The 16,962-nt window shown below is 42.9% G+C and overlaps 1 protein-coding gene across 2 annotated transcripts in view; it reads left to right on the top strand.

Annotated features, from left to right (window-relative positions):
- Positions 1-16,962, top strand: part of AATF (apoptosis antagonizing transcription factor) — a 93,165-nt gene that overhangs the window by 19,957 nt on the left and 56,246 nt on the right. For both annotated transcript variants that reach the window (XM_007672906.4, XM_001508352.5), the window contains exon 5: positions 14,497-14,611. In XM_007672906.4, the coding sequence (XP_007671096.2) occupies positions 14,497-14,611 (115 nt within the window). The remainder of the gene's footprint in view (positions 1-14,496; positions 14,612-16,962) is intronic.

The raw sequence follows: 16,962 nt of genomic DNA on the forward strand, positions 1-16,962 counted from the left end.
AGAGTTTGATCTAACACGATGGGAGAATCCCAACTCCTCCACCTTCCTACTCTGGGGAGGGGTCCAGCAAGAAGTCCTCCTGGATCCCTTACCTGAGGCAAAAACAGGCTTGTTCTCTGAGCTACATTCTCTATTATTGCAAGTGGAGGGAATGTAACTCACCACACTATTTCTAATCAGTATGGCTAGCGGCGATATTTGAATAATAAAAGTTGCTGGCATAAGTTTGGCAAACTGAAAACAGAAGGGTGCTGAGTGAAAATGCCAACTGATTATGTCACTGCTTTTAAGCTCTCTGTACCTCAGTCAATTATATTTATTAAGTGCCTTCTTAGGGCAGAACACAGTACTGAGTGTCTGGGAGAGCGAAATAGAAGTGAAAGACATGATCCCTGCTCTCAGGGAGTCTACATTCTAGTAGAGGAGATGGACACAGGATAAATCACCAACAGAAAATGCACAGGGTAAAAGAATGGAAAGGTGAATAAGTGCTTAAATAGTCTTGTCTTACGCTCTCGAGTCATCTCCGATCCAAAGTGACTCCATGGACACTAGAACACCCCACCTCCATCCTCAGTCATTCTGGTAGTGAATCCACCGAGTGTTCTTGGTAAAATTACGAAAGTGGTTTACTATTGCCTCCTCCCGCAGAGTAAACTAGAGTCTCTGCCCTCGACTCTCTCCCACGCCACCGCTGCCCAGCCCTGGTGAGTTTTGACTTGTAGCAGACCGCCTTCCACTCACTAACCACTGCCCAAGCTAAAAATAATAATAATGATGGTATTTGTTAAACGCTTATTATGTGTTGAGCACTGTTCTAATCGCTGGGGTAGATACGAGGTATTCAGGTTGTCCCACGTGGGACTCACACTTTTAATCCCCATCTTACAGATGAGGTAACTGAAGCACAGAGAAGTTAAGTGGCTTGCCCAAGGTCACCCAGCAGACAGGTGGCAGAGTCGGGATTAGAACCCACATCCTCCAACTCCCAAGCCCTTGCTCTTTCCACTGAACCATGCTCCTTCTCCAAAATGGAATGCCTCTGCTTCTGCTTGACTCTCCCTCCCGTAGCCGAGACTGTTAGAGTAGTGGCAACACTCCAGGTGCCATCCTGAGAGGGAGTTTAAATGGGAGAGTCTGTTAATTGATATTTTCAAAGTGCTATGGGTGGCTGTGGTGCCCATCTATTGAATATTTAAGCCCCTCCTCAGCATTCTTGTGTGTCTTCAGTTGAACATTCAGTTATTTTTGGACTACTTCTGAAAATATTTTTATATATGTCTCCCCATTTAGAATGTAAGCTACTTTTGGCAAGGGAACGTGGCACTTCCTAATTCTTGTATTTCCCAAGTTCCTAGTACTTCCCAAGTGGGATGCTCAATAAATACTAATGATTCTACTACCAGGTTTTCTTAGAGCTATTCTGAGAAGTAATGGAGCCCAGGAGCCAGGGGACTTGGGTTCTAATCCTGGCTTTGCCACTTTCCTGCTGGGTGACCTTGAGCGAGTCACTTAACTTCTCTGTGCCTCAGGTTCCTCAGCTGCAGATTGGGGGCTCAGTACCAGTTCTCCCTCTTACTTGACTGTGCACCTCATGTGGGACAGGGACTGTATCTGACCTGATTAACTTGTATCTTCCTCAGCAGTAGAACAGTGCCTGTTACATAGTAAACACTTAAGTCTAGTATTAACAAGTCCTGTAATTAAAATAAATGAAGTAAAGAATAATGTCAAAGTTATCTGAAAATCTTTTGAAAGAGAAACTATTCCATTGGTTTGGAAAGGGGGAAAGGTAAATTTAAGTACAAGCAACCAATCCGGGGGATAGGGAGGGCGAAGGAAAGCTCAAATGAGTTAAAATGAATAGGACAGAAGAGAGGGAAGAACATCAGAGAACTGAAAAGAGTGTCAAAAGATAGGAAGGAGTAGAATCCTCAAATTGAATTAACGCTTAGATGGGAAAGTGAGAAAGATGAATATTTGCAAGATACCATGGGGTTTGGGGGAAAAAGTTCTAGTTTCTTATTTTGTAGTATGTTTTGGTATGGGATAACACAGTGGAACTACTTATAGTTGTTTTTTTTTTTAACAATTCACAGCTAGCTCTGTAGTACTACAGTTGTAGAAGATATCACAAGCAGTCAGTGATTTCAGTTCATTACCAGCAGTTAAGTTTGGAAGACATATGGGATGAGTGTCCTAGTGTTTTCCAAAGTCCACATCCTCTGTATATTTAGCAGTTGTAGAGGATGAGTGAAGTGTAAATGACGGTAGAAAATTCATGCTTAATCGGGATTGAAAGAGATTCCTTACCAAGAACGGTATTTTCCCACTGTGACATATAGATGTTTTTTCTGTAGCCTTATTGAGAGTCTTTGTCTGCTCTCCACATTCTTTATGGAAATTCGGGTATATGGTTGTATTTCCTAGGGAGGATTTTGCCACCTAACTGGCTATTTATTTACCTAAAAAGAAGAGCAAGATATTTTATTTCATATGAGAGGGAGAACCTCACTTGGAATTAATTTCCTGTCTTATTCCCAATAAGACTACTGTAAAGTACGAACATGCCTTTTACTATCTACGGGTACCATACACCCCCAATTTTGCACACACCCTCATTTCATTGTGCAGTAAGGAAAATATGAATTTCTCCTCCTCAAGGAAGAGCACCACCAGGAAAAGCGAAGGGATGTGTTCCCGGGAAGGTGTAGGTAGTAGTTAAGGATTTGGGGAAGTACATTGATCTGTTAGATTGCTGTGTCCTATAGGGCTTGTTAAGGATTTATTGACACACTTCATCAAGGCTTTTGAGAGGGGTATTCAGGGAAGCCTAAGAAATCCCCCAGTTCTTTTTCCGTCCTTGCAAATTCATGCCTGGTCAGGAATTACTGCTCGAATGGGATGTCCCTCCGCAGAGCTCAAATGCCCGATATCTATCACGTTGCCGAGTGTGGTAGTAATGTGAAATGTTAGGCCTTTTTTTCTTTTGTTTCTTTGCAGTTTGCGTTCCCACTTAGCGTGTATTTCAAGGAAAGAGCATCTCTACATCTCTGTCTCTTCCACCCCCCAACTTCCTATTTTCTCAAAATATTGTTCACAGAGTTGACTTTGCTGTGTGGTTTAAGTAACGCAATGCTTTTCACATAAACACCCCGCAAGCTATTAGGTTCATTGTTGGTTTTAATGTTTTTTCCCCACAGGCCCCTGCCTCAGTTACACGTCCGCTAGTCCTTGCCCTTATGGGTATCAAAATGGTAGTGCTCGATGCTCCTGAATTAGCTCTTGTTCCTCTAGAATTCAGTCCCCATGCTCCCCTTGGGATGTAGGAAAAGTCACCTGGTGTGTGGGTGCTGATGCCACCTAAAGATCATCCGTGCAGAACTCCAGGTGACTGTCTTCCAGGTAGCGTGGACATGCGCATCCATGTGGCATACTTCGCATCCATGTGGCACGCTTCGCCCCCTCGGCCCCCACCAACATTAAAAACCCTCTTTGCAGGGAAGACTGAGAAGTCTCTCCAAATAGTCCATGTTAAGGAATTAGTAACGGCAGCATCTTCTCCTGACCTCCCCCACCTCCCACCCTTTTCCTCCGGTAATGCCATTCTGCCTGGGGAATACAGAACAAACCCAAACAGAAATACTGACAGAATTTGGAATTATGATACAGTGGAGCCTTCACGTAATTCTTTGTTGAAGAAGTTAGGGCCTAAATGTTAAGGCTTATTGTTATTCTGAGTTGATAATCTCTGCCTTGCTTTAATAATTTTTCCTCATGCCTGGGTAGCCCGCGAGTTGCACAATAATCACTCACACAGCTTTGTAATCAATGCCCAAAGTAATAGGATTCCTCTGGCCACCGGCAATTAATAAATTTGTGTCTTTTTTAAAACACTAGCAAGTCGGGCCTGAAATACGACTGACTGGCTTTCCTCATTTGCATATTTATTGCAGTGGAAAAATTCTTACCAGATGATTGATGCTGAGCCTGCCTCTTGAATTCCAAGCAGCACATTATTATGAAATGAAAAATGCCGGCCATACAGTTGATTAAAGTTGAAGACAGTGGAATCGGTGTTTTTTAAGATTGTGGGAGAATTAAAGGCATATTTTAATAGATGTTGACAAGAAGTGAACTAACAAAAGCAAAGCAAAGGATTTGCTTGAAAAGATTTAATCAAACGTCTTTCTTGGGGGATTAATTGCAGGGGATGACTAGTGCAAGTGGCAGGCTTGTGGATTTGAATGAAAAGTATTGTTCTCAGGCCAATGTATTGTGTGTCATTTTGACCTATAGTTTAACTCTAGTTCCGGAGTCACTTTTGAAGGGGAAAAGAAAATTCCCCTGAAATCTGCAAATTCCATTAGATATGTGTGCCTCACTCAATGTATATAGATATCTATATATATTTAGTGACCTTTAATATACCAAAGTGTTAAAAAGGGAAAAGGAAGGCAGCTGTTTTTTTTCTTCCTTTCTCCTGGGTGTCTGATTGCAAAGTACATGCATACATATCTCCAAAAATACCAAAGCCCATACTTTTTTCGTATTCCAGAGAACAGTTTAATTCTTTCTGACTTATTTTGGTTGGGTTACAAACATTTGCAAATCTCAGGGTCTCTTAAGATGTTAGCACATTTGTTCCTAGGTGGCAAACAACTAGGTTACAGGTGTAGTCGCCACCTAATAGTTCGACCATCGTGATCTAAGTGCATTAGCATTTAGTATGGGTTCAGCTTTAGGCATTCTAGCTTGAACCCATTAAATATGTGCTAGAGCTCAGGCCTGGAAGTCAGAAGGACCTGGGTTCTAGTCCCAACTCTGCCACTCGTTTGCCATGTGACCTCGGGCAGGTCATTTCTCTGTGCTTCAGTTACCTCATCTGTAAAATGGGGGTTAAGACTGTGAGCCCCATATGGGACATGGACTGTGGCCAACCTGGATTAGGTCGTATCTATCCCAGCACTTAGTACAGTGCCTGGCACGTAGTAAGTGTTTAACAGATAGCATTGACAAACAAATATCCTGCTTAGAATATATCCATATGCTTATGTATACTTGTTCACTTGTTTTCACACACATGGAGTAAGAAGCGGTTTGTAAATTTGGTCCTCTTGAATCAGAAGTCAGTGACCAGCAGATGGAAGTAAGCTGGATTCTAGTCCCGGCTCTGCCGCTTGCCTGCTGTGTGACCTTGGGCAAGTCACTTAACTTCTCTGTGCCCCAGTTCCCTCATTTGTAAAGTGGGGATTAAGACTGTGAGCCCCATGTAGGTCATGGACTTTGTCCAGCCTGATCAGCTTGTATCTACTTCAGCACTTAGTACAGTGCCTGGCAGATAGTAAGGACTAAATACCTTAAAAAAATCAAAAAAGGTTTGGCTGGCTCCTTCCTTTCTGTGAGATTCCTCAGATGATTTGGCCCTGGTCTGGGAAGAGTACATAATTTTCCATTTTATCCCTTAGGACAGTAGACTTTTTGGCTAAGACGAACGGGAAGAAAAATGCTTTTCTTGCTTTCTACCTTCCTGACTCCCACTGTTCATAGCTTGAGAGAAGAATTCTCTTTTTAGTGGGAACCTTGTGAGTGCATTTGTCGTGATCTGTATGAGTGACAGAGAAATACTGTAATCACTTTTAACCAATTAGTATGTCGTGCTGTTTTTCTGGCAGCGGTTGCTTTGGTGGGGACCCCCGGCGCTGGCGAAGTTATGACTGAGGCCCATGCCAGCCTCTTAGAGAAATGCTAAATTGAAGCACGCGTGGCCTCTTTAAAACCGTGGTCCAGAGAATAAGGGCAACATCCTATCACCTAAAACTGACCAGAAGGGACAGTCTGATATCAGACCCCCAGGTAATTTTGTTATTGATAAAATCCTTTTTGTCTCTTTGGGGTTTTGTGGGTTTTTTTTTTTTTTTTTTTTGGTAGCGTGTAAGAACAGAACGACAGATTTCATCTCCGGTGGGTCTGCTGACACTTTGATGCATGGTAGTGTTATCCCTGAATGAAGCCTAAATACTCCAGGGCTACTTTCTAACTGGGTGAAGGGATGTATAAAATGAGAACATATGAGAAGGTATTAACAGAAAGGCACATTTTGATTTACTGATATTGGCTCCCAGCTTTCTTTTTGGATTGATATGCCGTCTGTCTGCAGCAGTTTAGTTTTTACTGGCATGTGAGAAATAAAGGGACTGGTGTAGATTCTGGAAAGAGGTTCTGAAGAGTTGTTGCCTTTGCTGCCCATGTTGGGGCAGTTATAAACATTACACCCTCATGTCCTCTGCTTTTACAAAGTTTCTGATTCTGTGTTTGGGAAAGGGGACAAGGAACATTAAGAGAAGCGAGGGACAGGTATTTGGTCATCCTCTTTTTTTTCTTTCTGATGAAGTTGAGAGTATCACGGGGCAAAAATGTGCTTGTTTCCAGTTCTGGATTGACGTGGGGATGATAAAGGTTGTTCATTGTGCCTGGTTCCTAGCACATTTTAAAGGGAGTTGCAAGCTCAAAGCTAATGCGTGTCTTTCATTAGGTAGTTTGATGATGATGATGATGATGATGTTGCTGATTATGGTATTTCAGGGCTTTTGCAAAATGCTGTTCTAAGTACTGGGGTAGATACAAGCTAATTAGGGTCGACACAGTCCACAGGTGCTTACAGTCTAGATGGGGGGGGAACAGGCACTGAACCCCCATTTTACAGATGAGGAAACTGATGCACAGAGAAATCAAGCGACTTGCCCAAGGTGACACAGCAGGCAAGAGGTGGAACTGGAGTTAGAACCCAGGTCCTCTGACTTCCAGATACATGGTCTTTCCAGTAGGCCATGCTGCCCTTTGAGATGCAGCTTTTTTTTTTATTTTTCAAAGGGTATTTGTGATTGCTCTGTGCCAGGCACTGTACTAAGTGCTGGGCTAGATACAAGTTAATCAGGTTGGCTGAAGTCCATGGGACTCACAGTCTTAATTCCCATTTTACAGATGAGGTAACTGAGGCAGAGAAAAGTTAAGCGACCTGCCTGTGGTCACACAGCATAAAAGAGGTGGAACCGGGATTAGAACCCAGGTCCTCTGGCTCCCATGTCCGAGCTCATTCCACTAGGCCATGCCGCTTCCTTGTGGCTTCTGAAAAGCATTGTAAAAAATGTGAGAACCTGCTCAGCAGATGCTCAGAAGATGAATGTGCAGGATGTTTTTTAAAATACGACATGGTGTTTTGAAATTAAGCTCGAGGAGTAATTTCCAGTGCTCAGAGCGGTATTCCATAGACACCTCAGTGTCCATTGTTCATTTCAGATCCTGTTTGAGCTGGTTTGAAAATTGGGGTAGTCTTGATAGTTCCGAGAGCCAGCTTCTGCTTACCTTCAGCTTTGCGTAAGGGGGTGTGTTTGATTTTTCCCTTTCTGACGGTCGTGGGGATCACTCAGAATTTTTGCGGTGACTAATTAGGCAGGCTGGACCAAGGCTTATGTCTGTGACCTGGGAAAGCCCAAGAGTTGCGGAATATTTTTAGGTGAATGAGGTGGTAGGTGGGGTGTATTTGCGGGGAAGGCAACTTAAGAAAAGAAAAATGAACCCACTTCTTAAATTACTTTTTTCAGTGGAACCCATAATTTACGAGAATAAATTTATGAAGAGCTGAACCTTTAGAGAGGAAAAAAACAAACCAAAAACCCACATACCCCCTGCTTAGAAATGGGTTCCCTAAATATTTATCTTCCTCTTTCCTCTGTAGCCTTCCTAAAACCTGGATGAAATTGAAACCCGACAGTAATCGTATCTTGAATTTGAATGGCATTTTAATTTTTCTTAAGCCCCATAGCACGTCCGCATACCATCCCTGTGATGTAAAGAGGGGTGGACACATTATTCCACTTATTGTACAGATGAGGGAAAGGACACAGAGGTTTAGAAACTTGCTAGAGGTTCCACAACAGGACCGGTGCCGGAACAACGACTGATCCCAGATCTCTTGCTCTTTTCAGTGGGCCCGTGTCATCTGCAAGAGAGAAATCATCTACTGAAAAAAAGGGGCATAGTTTAAAGTCTTCCCTTGGAGCACAATGTGAGGAATTACAAATAAACGTTGGCCGAAGTCTCCCGTCAGACGACGGATCGGCTGTCATCAGAGATGGAGAACTTGCACGAAAGGATTGATTGGAGTACCGGGGGTTTGCTTAGTGTCAGCTGCCTGCTCGCATCCCTGCTGGCCGTGGTTTCCCTGGGACATTGGAGGCACCAAGCAAGTAGGTGAGCAGGAGTGCATCACATTTCTCAGTGCAAGCAGGGATTTTACTCACCGAACCCATTTTAGCCAGACTGATTCTGTCATAGGGCGGTAGACCAGCAGGCCGTTGTCAGGAGGGCAGTGCTTGGCACAGAGTAAAGGCTTAAGAAGTACCATAATTAATATCACTATTATTTATTATTAGGTTGGACACAGTCCCGGACCCTCGTTGGGGCTCAAAGCTTTAATGCCCATTTTGCAGAGGAGGGAGCTGAGGCACAGAGAAGTGAAGTGACGTCCCCAAGGTCATGCAGCAGACACCTGGGCCACCTCCAGGGCTGCAGCAGGTGGTCCTTTGCTCCTAGTGGATAGATCACGGGCCTGGGAGTCAGAAGGACCTGGGTTCTAATCCCAGCTCCGCCACTCATCTGCGTGACCTTGAACATATCTCTGGGCCTCGGGTGCTTCATCTGGAAAATGGGGATTAAGATGGACCACCTACAGCCTTATTAGCTGTAGCAGAAGCTGAGTGGCTCAGTGGAAAGAGCATGGACTTTGGAGTCAGAGGTCATGAGTTCAAATCCCAGCTCTGCCACTTGTCAGCTGTGTGACTGTGGGCAAGTCACTTAACTTCTCTGTGCCTCAGTTACCTCATCTGTAAAATGGGGATTAAGACTGTGAGCCCCACGTGGGACAACCTGATTCCCCTGTGTCTACCCCAGCGCTTAGAACAGTGCTCTGCACATAGTAAGCGCTTAACAAATACCAACATTATTATTATTATTAGCTAGTATGTATCCCAGCGCTCAATACAGTGCCTGGCCCATAGTAAATGTTTAACAGATGCCATTAATAAAAGAGGAGAAAAATATTTGCCGTTAACGGCATAGAACTAACACGTATTCCCCAGCTTCTGGCTGTTTGAACCCTCACTCCATGGTGTGGTATAAGTCGGATATTTGGGGGAGTTTAAAAACAAAAATGAATGAAGGGGAAAAAGTAAATAAATGTTTTATTGATTGCATTATCTCTTTCAGGGTGTGATTTTTTTTTGAGGCTTTTTCCATATGCCGTGTAGTTCAGCCAGTCTTAGTAGTGCATATCAACCGGTGGTATTTACTGAGTGCTTACTGTGTGCAGAACACTGCTGTAAGCACGTGGGGAGTACTATAGAGTTGATAGACACAATCCCTGCCCTCAAGGAGCCTACAATCTAGTCACCTTACTTTGCTTTCATATAGTACATGTGCAAGCAATAACAGCAACAAAGTGAGGATCTTGATAGGAAATTCTTAATTTGGGGGGAGGGGCATGGCCTAGTGGTTAGAGCACAGGCTGGGACTCATTAGGACCTGGGTTGGAATCCCAGCTCTGCCATGTGTCTGCTGTGTGACCTTGGGGACGTCACTTCACTTCTCTGTGCCTCAGCTCCCTCATCTGCAAAATGGGGATTAAGGCTCTGAGCCCCAATGAGGGCCCGGGACTGCGTCCAACCTAATAAATAATAGTGATATTAATTATGGTACTCCTTAAGTGCTTACTATGTGCCAAGCACTGTTCTAGCCTTGGGGTAGATAAAACCTAATCAGGTTGGACACGGTCCCTCTTCTACCTGGGGCTCACCAATGCTTATAGGATGCTTGCACCTTTCTTATTGAATCTACATAACTTCTGTCAATTTTCATCCTAAAGTAGATTTTTTTCCATCTTTGCCTAAACCCTCATGTAGTCCCCATTCCGTAGTTATCAAGCTATGACTTGAATGTGATTTATTCATGTTCAGAGTTTTGGCCTTATTTTTGACCAAGTCTTTCAGCTCTTTGGGATTAGTTAAGTCTGAAGTATTTTGAAATAAAGGTTTACCTGAAAGATTCAATGAAAAATGTACTTGGTTTGCATATATTCGCAGCTCCAAAACTTAGACCCAGACAGTTGGCCTTGCCTAGCGTATTCCCAAATATTTAGCTTTAAATGGTGGGCCACCTGTCTGCCTTCTTTAATTTCCTGAAGTAACAGGAAAGCAAATAGCCTTGTACCTGGGATGGAGTATTTTTAAAGTTACCCCTCAGAAGTAAATGGAGGTGCCTTAAAACTCTTTCAGGTCAACAGGGCACCATTTATTGCATTGCAGCCGTAAAGCACTCAATTGAACCCAGTGAACTGAAAGAATTAGTGCATCTCCCAAAGTGCCGTTTGACCATGGGATAATTTAGGCTCCGAATCGGGTGCAGAAGGAGAATAAATTTTGGTGTCTGTTTTTTAAGCTCTTTTCAAAAAGCCAGAAAAAGGGCCTGTACAGATTTGTCACTGTTTCTTTTCTTTACCGTCTCATAATGTCGAGCAAAAAAATGATCAGTTTTCCTGAAAGATAAGACCCTAAGAGAATTCTCTTCCTGATTAGCAGCTTCAGAATTGAGAACTGTGGAGCTACAGGCCTCTTTCCCCCCCTTTGTATTCTCTCCAGAAAGGTGATGTCACCCCAACAGTTTTTTCTTAATAATGCTTACGTCTGAACCGTATAAGAAGACAGCCTTGGAAAATGATTACATCATTTTTTGTTGCCGAGGGATCTGAAAGGAAATTTGTGTGGATTGCATCTGTTTCTGTTCTTTTACTCACCTTTCCTCCTCAGCTGTGGCTAGTTCCCGAAAGTCGTGCCATGATTTTTCAAAACAGATCCAAGATTTTAATATTGTAGATCCAGCGTCAATTTCCCCATTTCTCTATCGGAATCAGCAGCATTTATCGAGGGGCTGCTGTGGACAGACCATGGTACTAGGCACCTAGGGATCATACAGAAGAAGCCAAATTCCCGATCCCTGTCCTTGAGGAATTTACAGCGTAGCAGGGGAATCAGTAGAAAAATACTGAATATATGAGCTCAGAGCGAGAGAACAGAACTCCGTGAACAAATTAATCAATAACAGATAAACAGATAGATACATGAGCGCTAATGGGATGGCATGAGGGGGAAGATGGAGGGATTAATTGGAAAATGCCTCCCAGAAGAGGGAGCTTTGTAGGTGGGTAGAGACATGGCTAATGTGGAGAGAATTCCAGATGGGAGAAATGCTCACAAGCGACGGATTGGAGGTGGGAGTGTTGAGAGTGAGGGACAATTAAGTCTGCATGAAAGGAGTGAAGAGTATGAACTGGAGCATAGCCAGAGAAGAGAGGGAGCCAACCCAAACCAAGAGTCTGGGGTTATTTTACACAAGAAGTTTTAGGGAGACTTTGGCTATTTTAGGAGAGGGGCTATGCCATGAAGGGTGTTTTAAAATGATGGGTGCAGTTTTTTATGGTATTTATTAAGCATTTTTTAGTTTTAGACCAGTTTGGTTTCAGTTTTAGGTCACTCACCATTCTTAGAACTGGGATAGATACAAAGTGATCAGGTTGGACCAATTCCTGTCCCACAGTCTTAAACCCCATTTTTTTTTTTTTTTTTACAGATGAGGTAACTGAGGCCCAGAGAAGTTGTGACTAAATAATAATAATAATGCTATTTTTAAATGCTTACTATGTGCCAGGCACTGTGCTAAGCCCTGGGGTGGATACAGGCGTATGCCCAAGGTCACACAGCAGTCAAGTGGCCGAGCTAGAATTAGATCCGTGCTCTATCCACTAGGCATATAATACAACTATGCCCTGGTTTGCGCTCTTAATTGGTTTCATGAACGGCTGCTAAATGAATTAGTTTCCCATTTTAAATAATGTAAAGGGATTTAACATGTCTCCAAGACCCAAAAATGGACCAAATAACACTTTACCAAAGCGACCTGATCAAATAGCAATAGTAATATGACCCAAAATAAAATAATGTGGATTAGGTATTTTAAATGTGCATACATATATATGTTTAATTCATTTTCAAAGTGCTGTATTTCACATCACTTCAGCATAAAAAACACCTTGTGAATAGATACGAGGGATCAGGCGGAAGGGAAGGGAAATGTTTGAGAGGTAACTTTGTAGCATTGTCTTGAGTGAATGCAAGCATTAAAATGAAAATGTGCTGTCTGAAAGTGCTGAAACAGCATTATCATGGAAGACTCCTGTAGTTATTCTTTGCCTTGAGTAGGGTGGAACTGTTTTAGTCCCAAGGTTACACTAACTTTTGGAGAGGGTAAGAGCTGTTTTCTGCAAATATTGTTTCCTTCTTTGCCATCTCTTGTCTCTTTATCTTTCTTTTCCTTCTCCAGAATCGGCCCGAGCTTTCAATAAGTCTCTGCTTTTACATAATTGGAGAAATCATTTTGATGTTTTCAGAGTAGTCTTTTTTAGATTTTCTCTATCGTTTTATTTATCTGATAACCTTACTCAAGAACTGTCACCCTCCAGAGAAGGAGGGAAAAGAGAAAATCTTTCACCCCCTGAATATCATTTTATTCCCCTTCTAGGAGAGCACTTCCCCCAGCTGACAGTTGGAAAAAACAGGTTGAAGATCAGTGGTGTAACTGCATTTAGTATCCATTTTTAAAAGTTTAGTTCAATTTCATATTTACATTCAGGCATAGAATAGCTGTTTTTGAGTAAAAAAAAAAAAAAAGCCTGCCAGCTGATGCAAATAGCAGTAACAGCAATGAGGAAGATAATTTTGAATGCTAATCAGTCTCTTCGGCCATCTCCATACACAGATAGTGATCACTGTCAGTTCCATCACCTGCAAAAGTGAAGCACAGTGATATATATTGACAGAGCCCACAGGGGTTCTGTCACTGAATTAAGTTCTGCAGGGGAGGGCGTAGAACATATTCGACACAGCTGCCCTCAAGGAACATATAAATTAATTTAAGTAATGATGGTCAAATATGCACAATGCCACAAACAGGATATATGTGTGTAAATGAGAGAGAAGAGCTGTGGTTTGGTTGGGTCTGTGCGTGAGTCAGTTACTTTCTCCATCTAATGCAGGAAAACATTCTGAAGGAGGAAGGCTCTTAGGAGGAGAGTGAGGTAGGATGGTCCATGGAGGAAGATTATTATCCAGAGGTGGGCTGCAGGCCCGAGCTAGAAGGAAGGGGCGATCTCTGTCGTCAGTTCTCCAGATGGATGGATAATCAATAGCCCCAGTAGCCGGTTTAGTTCCATGCACGTGGAATTTATGGGGAAGGATTGAAGATGGGCCAGAGAGGAGTCTGGAATGGACAAGGGAGGGCAGGAAGGTCACAGGAAATGAAGGTAAGGGAGTAGAGTGAATCTTGTGATCAAGAATTTGATCCTGACTTGGAGCCAGCAAGAAGGGATTACAACAGTCCAAGAGAACGAGTACTAGAGGCCCGAATGAGGGAATTTACAGTGAGAAAAGAGGAGGCGATAGATTCAGTTATTTTATATAAGGTGACGTGACAGGGTTCAGCAAATGCAGAGGGCGAAAAAACCTCCCCCCAAAAAACAAGGGACAAAAAGAAGGCAAGGATGACTGTGGTTTTGAACTTTGGAGCAGACAGATGGTGTCATTTCCAACAGAAGGTAGGAAGCTAGGCAGAGGGTTTAGTCTTTAGTCTTTGACATGTTAATTTTGAGGTGGTAGCAGAACATCCGTGAGGTGATTTAGTAGAGACAGGGAATGTAGGATTGTGTTGTAGGAAGAGATCAGGAGAGGAGAAAGATTTGGAAGTGATCTGCATATATATGGTAGTTTTAGCAGTTGGAGCAGATATGATCCACCTCATCAAATCTTGTCCCTCCAGTCAATAAAGATCCATTAAAAACCCATCTACTCTATGAAACCTTCTGTCATTCCACTCAGTCCAATTTTCTACTATATTACTGCAACAAGGAGGTTTGTTGGTTACTAGAACTTCTGTTCTGGGAGTTTCCGCCCAATCAATATTTAGCGACAGAAGTGTTGTGGAGAGAACCGGCTGGAGGAGCTCTGGGGAGGGGGGCAGGGTTGCAGCTGGCGTCAGACCCAGCTCCTGCCAACTTTGCCGCAGCTTCTGTAACCTCTGCTCCAGCTCTTACCCTCTCCACCAGGGTTGCCACTGGACTGTAAACTCCTTGAGGGCAGGGATCTTGTCCTCAAAATGTATTGTATTTTTCACTCACCCAAGCACTTAGTACAGGGCTCCACACCAAGTAAGCACTCGCTTACACTGATTGAAGAACTGTGTCTTTGCCCTTCATATCCCTCCCAGGACCTAATCACAGGGATTTGCACCTAGTGAGAGCTCGTTAAATTGAGAATTGTTACCAACATCTAGTTTGGGGAGGAGTAGTTAAGGAAATGAAGGATTGATCTTTGTGTGCATTTTGTTTTGTAGGTCACAAGGCACTTAAAGCATTATTGAGGTCTCTGGTGGATCTCCAGGATGAACTGCTTTACCAGTATCCAGACACGAGGCACCTCGTAGATGGGGCGAAAGCCAAAGCAGAAAGGTAAGAGGAAATGAGATTAAAAGATTTCTCAGGGTCCTGTCATCCTGTCCTTCAGCCAGCTCATTGCCTTTGAGTCTTTAACCTGTGTGGAAATCAGTGACAGCTTCCAAATCCTGGCTAGTAGCTGGCTTTTCCACTGGAGGAGGTAGCAGCTGAATGGAAAGTTGATTTAAAAAAAAGCGTGATGGAGAGGAGGCAAAGTAGAAGATCGAAGGAGGAAGAAAAGTGGGCTGGGCTGGGATAATTTAGGGTTGACCAGAGGAGTGATGTGAGAGAGGGAAGAGAAGGAAAGACTAAGAGAAGGTAGAATGAGAGAAGATGGGCTTGGAAGGAGACACTGGAGAAAAAGGGGAAGTAGACCTCAGGAAACTAACCAGAAAAGATAGCGTAGCAGAATTTGTGAAGCATTAACTCTGCACAGCTCTGTATTAATAATAATAATAATAATAATAGTGTTGGTATTTGTTAAGCGCTTACTATGTGCAGAGCACTGTTCTAAGCGCTGGGGTAGACACAAGGGAATCAGGTTGTCCCATGTGGGGCTCACAGTCTTAATCCCCATTTTACAGATGAGGTAACTGAGGCACAGAGAAGTTAAGTGACTTGCCCACAGTCACACAGCTGACAAGTGGTGGAGCAGGGATTCGAACCCATGACCTCTGACTCCAGAGCCCGTGCTCTTTCCACTGAGCCATGCTGCTTCTCTAAGCACAGTGAGAGATTGCGCAGGTGGGAATTTGAAACTTGTTTCCTGGAATATAGAGCTAACAGTCAGATTTGGAGGAGTTGCAGAAGGGAAACCTAGAAAATACTGAAAGAGGAGAGGAGCAAGATGGGAGAGGAAAAAAAAAAATCAGCATAGGGAAAAAGAATAGAGGAGCAAGGCAAAGAGGACTCAAGCCTGGGAAGACAAAATATCACACACTGAGCCTCTTCTGAAGACTTAATTTCACTTCTTTGATGAGCCATAGTATACTTTTCCACTGTGTTCATTTTCATCTTTCCACCTTTTGGGCCACCTTTTGCTTCTGCTGTTTATCCCTGTCCTTGGTTTTTCTGCTCTATGATCATCCTGGATCCAACCCTCAGGTGGAGAGTTTCACTTTCATACAACCCCGAAGATTAACTGTAGAAAAGTACCAAACACGAGTTGGTTCACTCTGCTCTTTCCTCCTAGATTTGTGGCAAAAGAATTCCCAATTTCAAAATTGGACAGGGTCGTGCCTGTTTAATTGAAGGCTGATAGTCAACCAACTCTCTTTTATTTATTCATTCATTGTCATATTTACTGAGTGCTTATTGTGTGCAGAGCACTGCACTAAATGCTTGGGAGAGTACAATACAACAATAAACAGACACATTCCCTGCCTGCATTAGTAACAATTGTGTTGTCTTTTGCCATAGCCCTGTTTGTTTCCTCTGACTCTTTGCTGCGGAGATTTCATTAAAAAGTAAGGACCCAATCATTCTGCCACCACAAAAAGGATACCCTGAGCCACATTTAAATATTAATATTAGTTTTAGGGTCATATGTGGGAATGTGGTCATGTGTTGAATTGAAAAGAAATGTATTTTTGATGGTTATACTGAAAAAGTCTTTATTTTTCCTGTGCTTTTTTTGAGTTTTGGATATGCCTCCATTTTGGCCAGTAAGACCAATTTCCCTTTGGTACCTATGAGAAAAATTTCTTGAGGACGACCGAATCAGGAATCTTAGTTGATCTCCATAAAATGATGTTTTTAGACAGAAGGATATATACCCACAACTCTCATTTACAATGTTCTGTAGGATTCGTGGAACTAGGGTAGGCAGGACCATTGGCTTTTAGTTGTCAATTGGAAGACCACTCTCAGTTAATCTTTCAGTAGTATTTATTGAGTGCCTACTGTGTGCAGAGCACTGTACTGAATGCTTAGGAGAGTAAATTAGAGGCATTCTCTCACAGTGCTCACAACCTAATGGGCGAGACAGATACCAAAATATAGACAAGAGGAAGAAAGGAAAAGTGATATGTACACAAATTGGTATTCAGATTTCTTGCATTCAGCTCCCAATAGACTGTAAGCTTGTTGTGGACAGGGAATGTTTCTGTTTATTGTTGTATTGTACTCTCCCAAGCGCTTAGTACAGTGCTGTGCACACAGTAAGCACTCGATTGAATGAATTTTCTTCTGGTTATTTAACTTGGGTTCAGATTATAACTGAAGATCTGCAATTGCGTTTCCAGGAGGATTTCTGAGTTCATCTCCTAACCACCGTGGAACCCTTATAAAGTATAAAATTAAATGAGAGTCATCTGTCCCTCTCCTCTGACCTTGGCCCTTGATAGAGCTACTTACTGTTCTCAATT

This window comes from Ornithorhynchus anatinus, chromosome 17, assembly GCF_004115215.2.
Source record: "Ornithorhynchus anatinus isolate Pmale09 chromosome 17, mOrnAna1.pri.v4, whole genome shotgun sequence".
NCBI classification, from domain to species: Eukaryota; Metazoa; Chordata; class Mammalia; order Monotremata; family Ornithorhynchidae; genus Ornithorhynchus; species Ornithorhynchus anatinus.